This window comes from Salmo trutta, chromosome 26 (genome assembly GCF_901001165.1).
Source record: "Salmo trutta chromosome 26, fSalTru1.1, whole genome shotgun sequence".
Lineage (NCBI taxonomy): Eukaryota > Metazoa > Chordata > Actinopteri > Salmoniformes > Salmonidae > Salmo > Salmo trutta.
This window is the reverse complement of record NC_042982.1, coordinates 18487434-18505444: the sequence shown is the minus strand read 5'-3', so window position 1 is coordinate 18505444 and position 18011 is coordinate 18487434. Positions and strand designations below refer to the sequence as shown.

The window sequence follows — 18011 nt, the reverse complement described above, 5'->3', positions numbered from 1 at the left end:
GTCATTTTAGAGACTCAATTAAAAACAAAGTCTATCAAAAACCCTTTAAAGCAGGGGGTTGATTAAAAAAAGTTGGTTTTGTGGATATAACATTTACCAACCAGCCAAAATCATGACATTAGTTATACATTTCAAAGAGTTCAGAGTACTGTCAAACAAGGATATAACATCATTGCATTTAATATCAATAGAGTGACCAGTTTTCCTCAGTATGTTTTCCTTCATATCTATCCAAAATCGAATCATGTACAAACAACTGTAAAACAAATGGGTCAGCATTTCAGGTTCATCATTGCAGAAGGTAAACTTGTTGTCAATGTCTGTAAACCTTGACACCATCGTGTTGGAGGGATAAATGTTGTGTAAAATCTATAGGTGCACCTCTCTTATCTTATTAGAAATACATTTAAAAGGACAAAGCCAAAAGGATTTCCCTCTTGGTGTGATATTTATTTTGCTCTAAAAAAATATTATCTTATGTGTTTATTTGTACACTTGGGACTTTTGATATCAATACCATTAATAAATAGATTAGGTTCTATTCTAAGTGTATCTTGAGAACACATATGACTTTTCATTAGCTGGGAAATACCAGAGGGAATAGCATTAACCACCAGGGTTGGGGAGTAACAAATTACATATAATCCGTTACATGTAAGGGATTGCAAAAACGGTAACTGTAATCCGTTACATTACCAGCAAAAATATTGTAATCAGATTACAGATACTTTTGAAAAACTAGATGATTACTTCAAGCATTACCTTTAAATGACGAAAGGAGGTTTGCGGAAAAAAAATATTTGACATTCAAATCAGCATTGAAAAAAGGCGCAAGTTTAAGTTTGTTCCAACTGTGCGAGTCTGACCACAAGTCAGAGACTTGAGACGTAGAGTAGGTGAACGAATGATCTCCGCATGTGTGGTTCACACCGTGAAGCATGGAGGAGGAGGTGTGATGGTGTAGGGGTGCTTTGCTGGTGACACTGTTGGTGATTTATTTAGAATTCAAGGCACACTTAACCAGCATGGCTACCACAGCATTCTGCAGCGATAAGCCATCACATCTGGTTTGTGGGACTATCATTTGTTTTTCAGCAGGACAATGACCCAACTCACCTCCAGGCTGTGTAAGGGCTATTTGACCAAGGAGAGTGATGGAGTGCTGCATCATATGACCTGGCCTCCACAATCACCCAACCTCAACCCAATTGAGATGGTTTAGGATGAATTGGACCACAGAGTGAAGGAAAAGCAGCCAACAAGTGCTCAGCATATGTGGAAACTCCTTCAAGACTGTTGGAAAAGCATTCCTCATGAAGCTGGTTGAGAGAATGCCAAGACTGTGCAAAGCTGTCATCAAGGAAAAGGGTGTTTATATATATATTTTATTATTTAACATTTATTTAACTAGGCAAGTCAGTTAAGAACAAATTATTATTTACAATGACCCCCGCCAAACCCGGTACTTTGAATAATCTAAAATATATTTAGATTTGTTTAACACTTTTTTTGGTTACTACATGATTCCATGTGTTATTTCATAGTTTTGATGTCTTCACTCATATTCTACAATGTAGAAAATAGTAAAAATAAAGAAAAACCCTTGAATGAGTAGGTGTGTCCAAACTTTTGACTGGTACTGTACATATATCATTTATAAGTCCAAAAATGGGTGTACTGTAGCAACTACAGATTGCCCCTTTAAGTCTATCCAAAGTGTGTGAGTTTGAGCATGTGTCAATTAGGCCTATGGATAAAAAAAAATTATCAGCATGAATTAGATTGAGCAATAAAAGCCTCCCTTTTATTTCATAGACTGGGACCCGCACTATGCAGCTGTTGCAATAGCGCATTTTTCACTGGCTGTAAAAACAATGGTTGATAGGCAGCTTAAACTTCTTGAATTCAACCATTATTGTGTTCAAATACACATTTAGATTTGTGAACATCCATCCACAACAACCACAACTCGTAAGGCGCAAATAGCTAAATGAGAGAGTAGCAGTGTGATTCACATCAATGTGCTATGTAGATATCAATAATAAGTGATATCTGTATCGCCGTAGACTACACCACTGCTGTCATCCTTACCTCCAAGCGTTTATTCAAATTGGATTATTTTTGGATGCAGCAGTCGTACCATTGGAAGACACAGTTTGGACTGTAGCCTACAAAAGCCTATTCCTGCTATTTTCCCTCGATCCATCAAACACATTTGGTGTGTCATCATATTTGTCTCTGATTTATGGTCAGATTCGCTCACGTTGAACAAATTTAAAATAGCGAATGTTTTCAATGCTGATTTGAATGTCATTGACAAAACAGAGAAGTGTCAAACATTTTGTTTTCGCAAACATCCTTTCTGAATTTAAAAATAATCCTCGAAATAATAATTTCGTTTTTCAAAAGTATCTGTAATCTGATTACAATATTGCAGCTGGTAATGTAACAGATTACAGTTTACATGTAACGGATTACTCCCCAACCCTGCTGAGAACCATAAAGATGCTGGAGTTCAACCATTTAATCATAAAGGTATTATTCATATCCACAAAATCCAATAACTCAAAACCTCCTTCTGCCCTAGTTGCAGAGAGAACTTCATTTTTAAGGTGGTGATGTTTGTTTTTCCACACAAACCAAACAATCCAAATCACTAAATGGTGGAGGGCAGAAGGTAGTTGATGTCGTCAGCTGTTCGACGTGACGACTTGACGTGACGACTTGACGTAGCGTTACGTATAGCGCCAGAGGAAGGAAGGAGGGAGGGACTGGGCTTCAGGGATTTCATCTGCATACTGTGTCCGGTTCTACCGGGGGATGCTAACGGAATAACGACTACAGTCATGCGTTCATCAACAGACGAAAAATAAACATTGCAACGGTGTCATTCCGTTCATAATAGTAATATTTGATGAAATACCGTGTGGAATAAACAGCTACATTTGACATTTTGGGAGATCTGACTACTGCACCTACACAGCAGGTAACGTTAGCTAGCTAGCAGATCATGCTAACTGAGCTCATAATTTTCAGCAGCACCACCAGTTTAGCCAGCTGGCAAGGGACGCAAGGTTGGAGCTAGCTAGGTGTTGTATTGCTGGGACTAACAAGCTAACTAGATACAACACGAATGATGATCGCGAATAGCTAGCTATGGCTGCTGTAATGTGTTGTGAAATGTGATTGCTTGTTGTGAGAGTAGGTTATTGCTGCTTTCAGCACTGTAACTGTACCAGTGGACAGATCAGCCAGCTGGCTAAGGAATCCTGAATTAGGCAGATTCTACTCATATTTACATTGAAACCATTCCTATCATTAATGTGAAAAGCTCAGTGTGTGATGATCATGCTCTCTCTCTTCATCACCTCTCTCTTTCTCCATCTCTCCATCTCCCATCTCTTTGTCTCTCTCCCAATGCTCTCTCTCCTGCAGACGACCACCATGGCAGACAGTTTTATGGGCAAAGCGGCTACCATGGAGATTCCTATCAACAGCAATGGAGAGACCCTGGCCGAGGATGACAGTTTGGAGCAGGTGGGTCATATGGTCTGTGTCCCATGGGAATAGGGTGCCATTTGGGATACAGTTACTATGTACAGTATATATATGTATACTGTGTGTGGTGACCTCTCATTACATAAACTATTTGTTTGTGTATTTTATTGTACTGTATTATGTCTCACTTCTGTGCAGGCTGCAAAGATTCAGTGGACCTTAGATGAGAAGGTAGGGATATGCAGTAGAAGGGATGAGAGAGAGTGTGTCACGTCGTGGTTGGAGAACTGTAGATTTAGATGTAGTGTTAACATAGAATACTTTCAGACTAACCACAATAAACCTTCATCGATAGTTTTTCTCCTAATTGTTTTTCACCTAATCTACTGAACCATTTTCATGTGTGTGAGTGTCTGTGTACAACAAAGATTAGGCCTATATGGAAGGTCTTCGACAGGTTGACAATAAACTCTACAGGAACATTACGCATTAGTCAGTCCCTCCAGGATTCACATTTGTTTTTTGGCGCAGCAAAATCAAGTGTTTTTGGCCGCAAATATCATAAATCTCTGCGAAATCCATGAGGGACTGATTAGAGTTAGGCTATATCTATTCCATTAATGTGTTGTGGCTTCACCTTAGGACCTGCAGCAGGTGATGGTGTCTGGTCCCAACCTGAATGAGACCAGCATCGTGTCTGGAGGCTACGGAGGACCTGCAGGGGGCATCATACCCACCTCCTCCATCAAAGGTACACACAGCTCTACTGCTCTCTCTAGCTCCATTAAAGGTACAGACAGCTCTACTGCTCTCTCTAGCTCCATTAAAGGTACAGACAGCTCTACTGCTCTCTCTAGCTCCATTAAAGGTACACACAGCTCTACTGCTCTCTCTAGCCCCATTAAAGGTACAGACAGCTCTACTGCTCTCTCTAGCTCCATTAAAGGTACACACAGCTCTACTGCTCTCTCTAGCTCCATTAAAGGTACACACAGCTCTACTGCTCTCTCTAGCTCCATTAAAGGTACACACAGCTCTCTCTCGCTCCCTACTGCTCTCATTGCTTTGCATTACTGGAATGTCCACTTAATTATGCCCACTTAGGCCTTATTAAATCAATGAATAGCCTAGTCCCTTAAGCAATGTCTGTGCTGCTTGCTTGGTTTGTTAGCATTAAGATTGGTGAAGACTACATTTTCAACTGCCCCAATGTGGTTTGTCCTGATGGAATTCAATTCAGTTTTTTGTTTATTTTAGGAGCTTTCCTGCATGCTATTCTGCATCAGTGACTCTATTTTGACATAATCTTCTTTCTGTTCTTTCAGGAGTCTCTATAAGTAGCAAACAGTCTCTCTACTGTATTGGCTATTTTGATTTTAAGATCTACTTCCTACTCTCTCTTACTGACTATCTTAACCAACCCTGTCCTTCAGGCCCCGCTATCCACTTCAACCCTCAGTATGTGGACAGGAGACGTCCCCATGCCCCTAACTGTGCCCCTGTCCCTGGAGCCGAACCTCAGCCCACAAGTGGCTTTACACCTCTCAACCACCTTCCACATAACTGTATACTTCCCTCTTTTAAAGGAAGACTCAGCAAAATGATGTTGCTACAAGCAGCACCGCAGCTATGGAGATGAGCGAGATGCAAGACTTCACGTTCCTTTTTTATTTTTGTACTTTCAGTGCATTCGGAAAGTATTCAGACCCCTACATTTTTTCCCTCATCAATTTACACACAATACCCCATAATGACAAAGCAAAAACAGGTTTTTAGAAATATTGCATTTACATAAGTATTCACACCCTATACTCAATACTTTGTTGAAGCACCTTTGGCAGCGATTACAGCCTTGAGTCTTCATGGGTATGACGCTACAAGCTTGGCACACCTGTATTTGGGGAGTTTCTCCCATTCTTCTCTGCAGATCCTCTCAAGCTCTGTCAAGTTTGATGGGGAGCGTAGCTGCACAGCTATTTTCAGGTCTCTCCCGAGATGTTAGATCAGGTTCAAGTCCAGGCTCTGGCTGAGCCACTCAAGGACATTCAGAGGCTTGTCCCGAAGCCACTCCTGTGTTGTCTTGACTGTGTGCTTAGGGTCTTTGTCCTAATGGATGGTGAACCTTCGCCCCAGTCTGGGGTCCTAAGCGCTCTGGAGCAGGTTTTCATCAAGGATCTCTCTGTACTTTGCTCCGTTCATCTTTCCCTCGATCCTGACTAGTCTCCCAGTCCCTGCTGCTGAAAAACATCCCCACAGCATGATGCTGCCACCACCATGCTTCACCGTAGGGATGGTGCCAGGTTTCCTCCAGACGTGACACTTGGCATTCAGGCCAAAGAGTTCAATCTTGGTTTCATCAGACCAGAGAATCTTGATTCTCATGGTTTGAGAGTCCTTTAGGTGCCTTTTGGCAAACTCCAAGGGGGCTGTAATGTGCCTTTTACTGAGGAGTGACTTCCGTCTGGCCACTCTACCATAAAGGCCTGATTGGTGGAGTGCTGCAGAGATGGTTGTCCTTCTGGAAGGTTGCCCTTTCTCCCTGACCAAGGCCCTTCTCCTCCGATTGCTCAGTTTGGCCGGGCGGCCAGCTCTAGGAAGAGTCTTGGTGGTTCCAAACTTCTTCCATTTAAGAATGATGGAGGCCACTGTGTTCTTGGGGACCTTCAATGCTGCAGAAATGTTTTGGTACCCTTCACCAGATCTGTGCCTCGACACAATCCTGTCTCTGAGCTCTACGGACCATTCCTTCGGCCTCATGGCTTGGTTTATGCTCTGACATGGATTGTCAACTGTGGGACCTTATATAGACGGGTGTGTGCCTTTCCAAATCATGTCCAATCAATTAAATATACCCCAGGTGGACTCCAATCAAGTTGTAGATACATCTCAAGGATGATCAATGGAAACAGGATGCACCTGAGCTCAATTGTTTTATGTGGTGTAATGAATAATAATAACAATTTAAAAAATGTAAAGTCACACAGTATCTGCACGGGTTCGTTTCATGCTGTTCACAGCGTGGTAGCCAGGGCACCAAAACACCGGAGAAGTTGAGCCTCGAGCTTCAACACTCTTAGTTGTTGTGGAAATTGACCCACTGTGCTGTTTACTCTCTGCCTCTACGTCATATTGCTGAGTCTACCTGTTTACACTTTTAACAGTGTTTTCATGAGTTACTCATTAATTCTGTGGGAGAATGAGCCTTGTCTGTAGCCTGGGTTGCTGTTTAACCCCAGACACAGTTGAAGTCCCTCTCTTCAACAACACTGTGTACCTCTACAGATGTCACAGGAAAGAAGGGAATGCTGCTGTACTGTCTAATGCATACTGAATGCATGTCGGTGGGTGTTAACTAAAAAACTGCATATGTTTACTAACCTGATTGACTTCATTGCAGAGCTGTTTGATTTACTGTGTTATGTTTGCGTGAATGTTTCTAATGACGACAACTGCATCCCAAATGGATAGGGCACTACTTTTGACCAGAGCCCTATGGCTCCCCCATAGGGAATAGGGTGCCATTTTGGATGCATCCTATGTATGCAAATGTCACATGAAGCGGTTAACGAATTAAATATTGAGGTTCATTAAATCACCACATGATGTGCATCATTTCATGCTTTACTTCTACTTATGTTCTCAACATGTTCATATTTCATACTTTACTTCTACTTATGTTCTCAACATGTTCATATTTCATACTTTACTTCTACTTATGTTCTCAACATGTTCATATTTCATACTTTACTTCTACTTATGTTCTCAACATGTTCATATTTCATACTTTACTTCTACTTATGTTCTCAACATGTTCATATTTCATACTTTACTTCTACTTATGTTCTCAACATGTTCATATTTCATACTTTACTTCTACTTATGTTCTCAACATGTTCATATTTCATACTTTACTTCTACTTATGTTCTCAACATGTTCATATTTCATACTTTACTTCTACTTATGTTCTCAACATGTTCATATTTCATACTTTACTTCTACTTATGTTCTCAACATGTTCATATTTCATACTTTACTTCTACTTATGTTCTCAACATGTTCATATTTCATACTTTACTTCTACTTATGTTCTCAACATGTTCATATTTCATACTTTACTTCTACTTATGTTCTCAACATGTTCATATTTCATACTTTACTTCTACTTATGTTCTCAACATGTTCATATTTCATACTTTACTTCTACTTATGTTCTCAACATGTTCATATTTCATACTTTACTTCTACTTATGTTCTGTTGTTTTTTTGACATGGAAAACCTTCATGATTCACTATCACATCCTCTCACCTCTGTAACACCTTCACCAACCTTCATCTATTCTCTCCATCTCATATATCACATATCCTCACAACTCCTCTCCCCATCTCCCCCCTCCCATGTTCATTCCAGACCTGCGAATGAAGTCCAGGGGACAGGTTGTAGGTCTGGTCCCCAGCCAGTCAGCAGCCAGCAGGATAGCCAACCAGAACCAGACCGACCAGCCATTCACAGGTACCAGAGGAGTAGGGTTCCGGGTTCCCCAAAATTCCCAGGTTTTCTAGAAATCCTGGTCAGAAGATTTCCAGAATTGGAAGGTAATTCCAGAATTACTATAAGCACTACATTTTGAATTCTGCAACCAGGGTTTCTGGAAAACGTGGGCATTTTACCTGGGAATGTTACTGGAACTTTCCAGCCCTACACTGGACCCATACATCACCACCCTCCTTTACTCCACTTCACCTTGTTCCCTCATTCATTTCGTTCACTCTCAACCGGTCACTCAATCACTGTCATACTATTTGTCTCGAAGACATACTTGGTACATGAAAGGAATATTTCAGGTCTTTGCTTTGAGGAGTAGTGATGAGGAGAGTGCCCAAGGATGCACTGATCTGCCTTTCTGTGTATCGTAGCGCTACTGACTGAAGCTGGTTTTGTGACAGGGTTCATAGTAAATGAGATGGAAGGTCCATCTTGTTTACTATAGACTTTATCAACTAGGTCTCAGCAACTAGCCACTTTAAGGAATCCTCTGAGAGTGAGCATGTTATTTATTATCCTTTGTGTCAGGGTCGGGGATGCACCACAGTAACAGCAACCAGAACATGTCAGTGGAGGAGGCTAACCGTGGTGTGGCTGTGGAGAAACTAGACAGCGTTAAGAAGTGGGGCATCAACACCTACAAGGTACAGAACAAAACCTGTCTCCTGGGGAAAATGTGTTGAAGCCATCCTTCATTCAATCCTGAAGGCTGGGAATAATTTCCTCCTTGGAAAGCAAGTAACTCTTCTATTCGGTTCTATTCTGATCACATCTCTCCATGTCGTCTTTATCCCAGTGTGCCAAGCAGATGTTCTCATCTCCTGTTCTCTCCTTTATCCTAATCACATCTCTTCCTCTCCATCTTTACACCAGTGTACCAAGCAGATGTTCTCTGAGCGGTTTGGCCGTGGTTCTCGGACGGTGGACCTGGAGCTGGAGGCCCAGATAGACGTGCTCAGGGACACCAAGAGGAAGTACGAGTCTGTCCTGAGACTGACCAGCGCCCTGACCAGCCACTTCTACAACATGGTCCAGACCCAGCAGGCCCTGGGGGACACCTTCGCGGACCTCAGCCAGAAATCACCTGAACTACGGGTAAGAAAGACCTCTAACCCCTGACCCCTAACCTTAACCCGTAGACCTCAGCCCAGCCAGAAATCAGCTGCAGATGGCACACTGTGTGAAATTGGCCTCCAGAAATGTAGCCTGAAAATCCAGGCTGTAATTTTTGGTTGGAAACACAGCCTATCAGTTTCACTTTGGAATCCAGGCTACCTTACTGACTGTTCCTCTACATGAGGTATTTATTCAGGATGTAAATGCAGGTGTTTGTGTCCACAGGATGAGTTTGGCTACAACGCAGAGACCCAGAAGTTGTTGTGTAGGAACGGGGAGGTACTTCTTGGCGCCATCAACTTTTTTGTGTCCAGCATCAATACACTGGTCAACAAGACCATGGAGGACACACTGATGACCATCAAACTGTACGAGGCTGCAAGGTAACAACAATGATGGGAAGGTTAGAAGGTGCAGGGTCGGCCACCCGAGTGGCGCTGTGGTCTAAGGCACTGCATCGCAGTCCTAGCTGTGCCACTAGAGAATCTGAGTTCGAGTCCAGGCTCTGTCCCAACTGGCCGCGCCCGGGAGACCCATGGGGCGGCGCACGATTGGCCCAGCGTCGTCTGGGTTGGGGGGGGGGTTTGGCCGGCAGGGATGTCCTTGTCTCATCGCGCGCTAGCGACTCCTGTGGCGGGCCGGGCGCAGTGCACGCTGACACGGTCGCCAGGTGCACGGTGTTTCCTCCGACACATTGGTGCGGCTGGCTTCTGGGTTAAGTGGGCATTGTGTCAAGAAGCAGTGCGGCTTGGTTGGGTTGTGTTTCGGGGGACGCACGGCTCTCGACCTTCGCCTCTCCCGAGTCAGTACGGGAGTTGCAGAGATGAGACAAGACTAACTACCAATTGGATACCACGAAATTGGGGAGAAAAAAGGGTACAAAATAATAAAACATAATAAAAAAGAAAGTTGCAGGGCCTGGAGATACTGTGGTAGTTTCCTCCTTATAACAGTTTCAAATGATCATACTCCCAAATGATGAGGTCTACAGTCTTTTTTACAGAGATCTGTGCTCCTTTACACCATGAAAATGTGGCCCTATATCTATGATTGCCAGAGACATTATATAGAGTGTGTTTGACATGACATCATAGTTCTGTGTGTCAGGCTGGAGTGTGATGTGTACCATGCATACCTGGAGGAGTTGAACCTGGGTTTGAGGGTTATTCGTTGTTACAGGGTGTTATGTGGGTGTTTTATAGGATTGGGTGGTATACCGTATACTGAGGTATTTTTTTCTAAAAGCCACGGGATGGTTTTTCAATAGTCAAAACTATTTATTTTAAGAAATTTGAATATCTCTAGCTACTTTTTAAGTTAATACCTGCTGTCAACTTGTACAATACGTTAGGAGATAAAGCAGATTGTGTTCTTCATTTCACCTGTCAAATTATTTGACATTATGAAGCTTACTGCAGTTCCCCAGAACAGTTAAGCCAGTCACGTGTGTGTTTATAAATAGCACAACGGGAGACAGCGGGAGCTGGTGAGTTCATAGCATTCTTTATCTATCGGCGAGTCTCTGTTGTGCGGTGCACATGAGGTGATGAAGTTACACTTGTATGCAATTCACTACTAAATGTTTGCCATGAGATATCATATAATGGCTTTCTGCCAGGAGTCAAAGAGCTCTGAATGGGTTGTCTGTACAGCTCCCATTTGATCCCTGTGCTTCCTACTCGTGTTTTTTTTCTCCTCCGTTCTTCTCTCCTCTGCTCCATGTACACATGCTGCTCTTCCTTCAGAAAAGCATGTATCACAACTTTAGTCATTTGCACAATTTCTCTCGTTCACCTTTACTTGTAAATGTCTACACTCACTGAAAATGACATTCGGTAGCAGCTAGCTATGCTTGTATAACTTTATGAGCGGGATTTGCTTGTCTTTGCAATTAGTTTATTTGTTTTTGCTCGTTAGCATTTAGCTAACAGCGTCTCTGTGATTTTAATTTTTTAGTTTGTTTTGTTGTGTTTTAATTCCCCCCTGTGTACTATGCTGGTAATACCATACAGTGAGGGAAAAAAGTATTTGATCTCCTGCTGATTTTGTACGTTTGCCCACTGACAAAGAAATTATCAGTCTATAATTTTAATGGTAGGTTTATTTGAACCGTGAGAGACAGAATAACAACAAAAAAATCCAGAAAAACGCATGTCAAAAATGTTATAAATTGATTTGCATTTTGATGAGGGAAATAAGTATTTGACCCCCTCTCAATCAGAAAGATTTCTGGCTCCCAGGTGTCTTTTATACAGGTAACGAGCTGAGATTAGGAGCACACTCTTAAAGGGAGTGCTCCTAATCTCAGCTTGTTACCTGTATAAAAGACACCTGTCCACAGAAGCAATCAATCAGATTCCAAACTCTCCACCATGGCCAAGACCAAAGAGCTCTCCAAGGATGTCAGGGACAAGATTGTAGACCTACACAAGGCTGGAATGGCCTACAAGACCATCGCCAAGCTGCTTGGTGAGAAGGTGACAACAGTTGGTGCGATTATTCACAAATGGAAGAAACACAAAAGAACTGTCAATCTCCCTCAGCCTGGGGCTCCAAACAAGATCTCACCTCGTGGAGTTGCAATGATCATGAGAATGGTGAGGAATCAGCCCAGAACTACACGGGAGGATCTTGTCAATGATCTCAAGGCAGCTGGGATCATAGTCACCAAGAAAACAATTGGTAACACACTACGCCGTGAAGGACTGAAATCCTGCAGCGCCCGCAAGGTCCCCCTGCTCAAGAAAGCACATATACATGCCCGTCTGAAGTTTGCCAATGAACATCTGAATGATTCAGAGGACAACTGGGTGAAAGTGTTGTGGTCAGATGAGACCAAAATGGAGCTCTTTGGCATCAACTCAACTTGTGTTTGGAGGAGGAGGAATGCTGCCTATGACCCCAAGAACACCATCCCCGCCGTCAAACATGGAGGTGGAAACATTATGCTTTGGGGGTGTTTTTCTGCTAAGGGGACAGGACAACTTCATCGCATCAAAGGGACGATGGACGGGGCCATGTACCGTCAAATCTTGGGTGAGAACCTCCTTCCCTCAGCCAGGGCATTGAAAATGGGTCGTGGATGGGTATTCCAGCATGACAATGACCCAAAACACATGGCCAAGGCAACAAAGGAGTGGCTCAAGAAGAAACACATTAAGGTCCTGGAGTGGCCTAGCCAGTCTCCAGACCTTAATCCCATAGAAAATCTGTGGAGGGAGCTGAAGGTTTGAGTTACCAAACGTCAACCTCGAAACCTTAATGACTTGGAGAAGATCTGCAAAGAGGAGTGGGACAAAATCCCTCCTGAGATGTGTGCAAACCTGGTGGCCAACTACAAGAAACGTCTGACCTCTGTGATTGCCAACAAGGGTTTTGCCACCAAGTACTAAGTCATGTTTTGCAGAGGGGTCAAATACTTATTTCCCTCATTAAAATGCAAATCAATTTATAACATTTTTGACATGCGTTTTTCTGGATTTTTTTGTTGTTATTCTGTCTCTCACTGTTCAAATAAACCTACCATTAAAATTATAGACTGATCATTTCTTTGTCAGTGGGCAAACGTACAAAATCAGCAGGGGATCAAATAAATTTTTTCCCTCGCTGTAAATCGCGGGATGGCAGAAGAACCAACAGTATGACTATTTGGAGACTGCCCAAGCCTATGTTTTTACGCTGCCTCTCTTCCCCTCTCTCTCTCCCAGGCTGGAGTTTGATGCGTACAGGGCCGACCTGGAGGAGTTGAGTCTGGGTCCTCGTGATGCTGCCACCATGGTGCGTATTGAGGTGTCCCAGCAGCAGTACCAGGTGCAGAGAGACAAGTACGAACGGCTGCGCTCAGACGTCACCATCAAACTCAAGTTCCTGGAAGAGAACAAGGTGGGTTAGTTAGTTATTTGGTTAGTTAGTTTACAATAAATCTACATCACACTCTCTCTCTGTGTGTGTGTGTGTGTGTGTGTGTGTGTGTGTGTGTGTGTGTGTGTGTGTGTGTGTGTGTGTGTGTGTGTGTGTGTGTGTGTGTGTGTGTGTGTGTGTGTGTGTGTAGGTGAAGGTGATGCACAAGCAGCTGCTGCTCTTCCATAATGCTATCTCAGCCTACTTCGCTGGGAACCAGCAGCAGTTGGAACAGACACTGAGACAGTTCAACGTCAAGTTAAAGCCCCCAGGGTCAGACAAGCCCTCCTGGCTGGAGGAGAGCTAGAATCATCAGCTCCCAGCCTTCTGGGCTTGTATGTATCAAGCATCTCAGAGTACTAGTACTGATCTAGGATCAGTTTTGTCTTTTAGATCATTATGAATCAGATTATATGGATAGGCAGGACTTGATCCTAGATCAGCACTCCTACTCTGAGATGCTTGATACATATGGCCCCAGGTCTCAGTAAGGTCTCTGGTATATTAGGGACACAGACGGAGAGACACACCGGGGTTGGAAGAAACAAGAGGAATGGATGGATGAGTAGACGGATGAACGGATATATGAAACCTACACAAAATGTATATACAAACCAGAGATGGGACAAGTAGAGACTAGTGATGATGATACTAAGAGGAAAAGAACTCTTATCACTTACATTTAGTTTTGCCAATACATTGCTCATTTGTTTATAGAATGTCTATTTTATGTTGATTTGTTGTGTTAATAATTATTCTCAACAGAGCGTCATTATGTTGTTGCTATCTAGCGTAACTTTTAATATATCATACTTTGAGAAGTTATTCTAAGATTATACTTTGCACATAAATGTAATCATTATTTTCAAACTGTTTTCGCTCTTTTGTATAGCGTTATGTAAAGCATTCCAGAGGTCATAATTTCAAAGGTCAGTAAACTGTTTACATATGTAGAGGATATTAAGAATAGGTATGTATCTGGACCAGTTAGATTGTTTGTACCTGGTGACGATTAGAGGTATATTTATTAATGAGCAAAGGGAGAAGCCTACTGTCTGTGGTATACTATTGATGACAGAAGTTATGGGATAAAGGGGCAATCCCGGATTTGTAAAACAAAGCAGTCAACAATCAATGGCTATATATCATGAATTTAAAAGTCAAAAAATGAATTTGTACCAATCCCAGATTGCCCCTTTGTCTACCAATAATTTTGAGGACAGGGAAATACAACTTTTACGTTTACAATAATCTCCCTCTGATTAATCCTGCATATCATTTTATTACACATATATTACACATGTATTGTCTTTAACATATCCAATATCTCAATAATCAAATACAGTTAACATTTGTTCAGAAAAATACCTTGACTTGGGCCTCCCGAGTGGCGCAGCGGTCTAAGGCACTGCATCGCAGTGCTTGAGGTGTCACTACAGACCCGGGTTCGTTCCCAGGCTGTGTCACAACCGGCCGTGACCAGGAGTCCCATAGGGCGGCGCACAATTGTCCTAGCGTCGTCCGGGTTAGGGGAGGGTTTGGCCGGCACGGATGTCCTTGTCCCATCGCGCACTAGCGACTCCTGTGGCGGGCCAGATGCAGTGCACGCTAACACGGTCGCCAGGCGCACAGTGTTTCCTCCGACACATTGGTGCGGCTGGGTTCCGGGTTAAGTGGGCATTGTGTCAAGAAGCAGTGCGGCTTGGTTGGGTTGTGTTTCAGAGGACGCATGGCTCTCGACCTTCGCCTCTCCCGAGTCGGTTGGGGAGTTGCAGAGATGAGACAAGATCGCAATTGGATGTCATGAAACTGATTCCATTCAAATGTATATGTTCTTGTTAGATTTTTATTTTGTTTTCTCTCACATTTTTACATCAATGTTGTGTCTCGTTTTAAAACGGATATGGACCTGGTGTACATTAAATGATGGTGGTTTACAGTATATGGTTTGATATTTCCATAGAGACTTGATGTTTCCCCACAGAAGCTGTACAGTAATAACAATCCGTCCACCTGCTGTCCACTGAATATGTTGTTGTAGTCATCATCTGTATAAGTACTGTACCATATTGTGTTCATACATTACATGGCAATACAATCCAAAACATGGCTGAAAAATGATTGGTACTTCCATCTGTGATTGTCTTCTTTACTGTTAATCAGGCAACGGTCCAGGCTTGTGTCCCAAGTGGCACCTTATTGCCTAAGAAACACACTATGTTTGAGTAGTGCACTATATAGGGAATAGGCAGGTTCTGACAACCCTGCTGTAAGGGTTAAGATCAAGCTGAGTTTTATCTGATTTGTATTTGAAGTCAGAGTGAGAGCTGATAACTGGTCTATTAAACAGCTTGTGAAGTTATAGGAAATCTTTCATCGGTCTGTGGACAAACCTACTAACTATTCCACCAGGTAGAAAGGGACAGTAGGCAACACAGAAAAACCCAAGATTCAAAATGTAAATTACTTTTTAATTGCAAGAATCACAATCCAACAGCTACAATGGTCAAATTCACTATAAATACATTCATTATATTCATGCTCACTGTGATTCAGGAATGTTTCCTTTAGAAAACAAATGTTTGGAGCATGTGACATTCTTTGTCTGAACCTTGCTGTGTCTTGTGATTCATTTCTATGACGTATTACTGTTTGACAGTGGATAGAGGGGTCTGATTAGCAAACGGTATGAGGACTCAATGGTTTGTCCCAAATGGCGCCCTATTCCCTACATAGAGCACTACTTTTGACCAGAGCCCTGTTCAAAAGTAGTGCACTTACAGAATAGTGTGCAATTTGGGATGTGTGCCATGTTTAATCACACAATATTGCTATTTAATCATGTCATACATGTCAACACCATGATCGGTGATGTGATGAATTCCACTGTCTTTATGTTTACATGTTTCACCTAAAAGTCTAGGGCGCCTGAAATGTAATATCCCAGAAGGTGTTGGTCAGGCCCTGAACCGCTGAATGTGTTCAGTTAATGATACTGAAAATATCATAGAAAAACTCAGTATTAACACAAACTAGAAAAGGACATTTCATATAAAAGAAAATGTGTGTGCTTGCTAGTCTTGAAGTATTATGGCTGGGAAATAGTAGCAGTAATGGTAGTAACTGTCGTAATAATGGTAGTAATAGGGTTGTCATAAGCTACGAGTTAGTTAAAGTGAGTTGTTTTGGGGTGGTTTGTACATGTGGCGATATTATAGTGGCATGTAGTGGGCTAGTATAGAGCATAGTGTCGCTGTCTGATGAAAACCTCTCCAAAACAGAAACTTTTCAGGAAATTGAAAAATAGCCATGTTTTCAAATTAACGAACATACAGTTATAAACTTCAGAGGCTATTTTTAATACATTTTCTTAGTCCTAGAGTCATGAAATGTTCAGAGTACATTGAGGGGAGTTACTGCTTTCAATACAAGAAAAACATTGGCAAAAATGGATATGAGGTTTTCATCAGACAGTGACGATAGAGTAATATGGCACCATAATCTATAAAATGTGTTTGTTTGAACATTCTGAAAGTTCTGTGGCAGTTGTTCAGCCATTGAAATTAATGAGGATACAATAACCTTTATAGTTTATACAATAGCCTATGAATGGTAGCAAAAAGCTGTGTTGAAGCAATCTAAGTTGAGTCTGACTGCACATGTCAATGTTGGTTTGGTGTTTGTAGCATAAACGGTTCAAGAGCAGTGCGGATCCAACATCGAAGGTTGAATATGGGCATTTGTGGTGGTGGTTATGGGTCTGTTAGCGGAAATACAAAGCTTTGTTAGTGTGTTTGAAACTTTTGGAGGTAGAAAAAAAACGCTATGCTATTATGCTAGGTGGATACAGTGAAGCAGCTCAGGTAGATTGTATGGACAAAACAAATGTTTCTATTTGCATTACCAGTTTCACAGCTCCGGGCAAGAACACACTCTAGGCCAGGTATGGAGATCGCTTTAGCCAGGTTTCTCAACTCCACAATGTACAGTACAAATACAATGGAGTTGAGTGGTGATGAGTGTGGGAGGACTGCACCTCCGACTTCATCGAGTCGCTTCCCTTGTACGTATGTTTGTCCTGTGTAAATGCAAGCTTTTATTTGGTTGCTGAAATCTGTCGTTTTTGATAAATGTAGCATTTTACGCGACCTCTGCCAAGGGAGCCATTATTTGTTAACGGAGAAGGAGCAGCCTGTCATTGCACACCATATTTTTTTGTTTTGGCAGGGGACGCATAAAATGCCAAAACGATGGATTCCAAATCCAACTGACAACTCTATAACAATCAGGACAAGCACAGGTACACAGTAAGCCTTAAAGAATGGATATTTTTAAAATGATCAAGTGGTAGTGCATGCTTAAAGTCGTAACTCCCACCTGGACTAGAGGAGAAATAACTATGTGAGAATGCTGTTCAGAGACTACAGCTCAGCTTTCAGCTCAACTCCATAGTCCCCTCCAAACGTATCACCAAGCTCGGGACCCTGTGACTGAACACCTCCCTCTGCAACTGGATCCTGGATTTCGGTCAGAGACTTAGAAGTGTGGTTCCAGGACAAAAACTTCTCCCTCAATGTCAGTAAGACCAAGGAGCTGATCGTGGACTATAGGAGAAAGAGAGGAGAGCAAGCCCCCATACACATTGATGGGGCTGTAGTGGAGCGGTTTGAGTGCTTTAGTTATTTGGCGTCCACATCACTAAGGACTTAACCTGTCTCCTCCCCTTCATCTACACCGATTGAAGTGAATTTAACAAGTGACATCAATAAGGTATCATAGCTTTCACCTGGATTCAACTCGTCAGTTTATGTCATGGAAAGAGCAGGTGTTCCTAATGTTTTGTACACTCAGTAGCTTAGTTGTGTATTTTATTCCTGTTGTGTTACTATTTTTATTATATATATTTTTAACTCTGCATTATTGGGAAGGGCTCTTAAGCAAGCATTTCAAAGT

General features: G+C 42.3%; 1 protein-coding gene across 4 annotated transcripts; it reads left to right on the top strand.

The window, feature by feature from the left end:
* The first annotated feature begins 2763 nt into the window (after positions 1-2763).
* On the top strand, positions 2764-13606 carry LOC115163319 (arfaptin-2-like). 4 transcript variants are annotated; one of them, XM_029715100.1, is made up of 10 exons: positions 2765-2986; positions 3436-3537; positions 3697-3729; positions 4141-4249; positions 7908-8009; positions 8571-8686; positions 8916-9137; positions 9384-9541; positions 12866-13040; positions 13210-13606. In XM_029715100.1, the coding sequence occupies exons 2-10, from the start codon at positions 3445-3447 to the stop codon at positions 13363-13365; spliced, it is 1164 nt and encodes a 387-aa protein (XP_029570960.1). In that variant the 5' UTR covers positions 2765-2986; positions 3436-3444; the 3' UTR covers positions 13366-13606. The 4 variants fall into 4 exon arrangements, with proteins under 4 accessions (XP_029570962.1, XP_029570960.1, XP_029570963.1 ...); XM_029715102.1 differs by lacking the exon at positions 3697-3729 and having other exon boundaries at positions 2764-2986; XM_029715103.1 differs by lacking the exon at positions 7908-8009.
* Positions 13607-18011: the final 4405 nt, after the last annotated feature.

Excerpts from the sequence above, each read along its gene's own strand:
- LOC115163319 (XM_029715100.1), top strand. The coding sequence starts at position 3,445 with ATGGCAGACAGTTTTATGGGCAAAGCGGCTACCATGGAGATTCCTATC. Across the intron at positions 3,730-4,140 it reads AGTGGACCTTAGATGAGAAG|GACCTGCAGCAGGTGATGGT; the intron begins GTAGGGATATGC and ends GCTTCACCTTAG. Across the intron at positions 9,542-12,865 it reads AAACTGTACGAGGCTGCAAG|GCTGGAGTTTGATGCGTACA; the intron begins GTAACAACAATG and ends TCTCTCTCCCAG.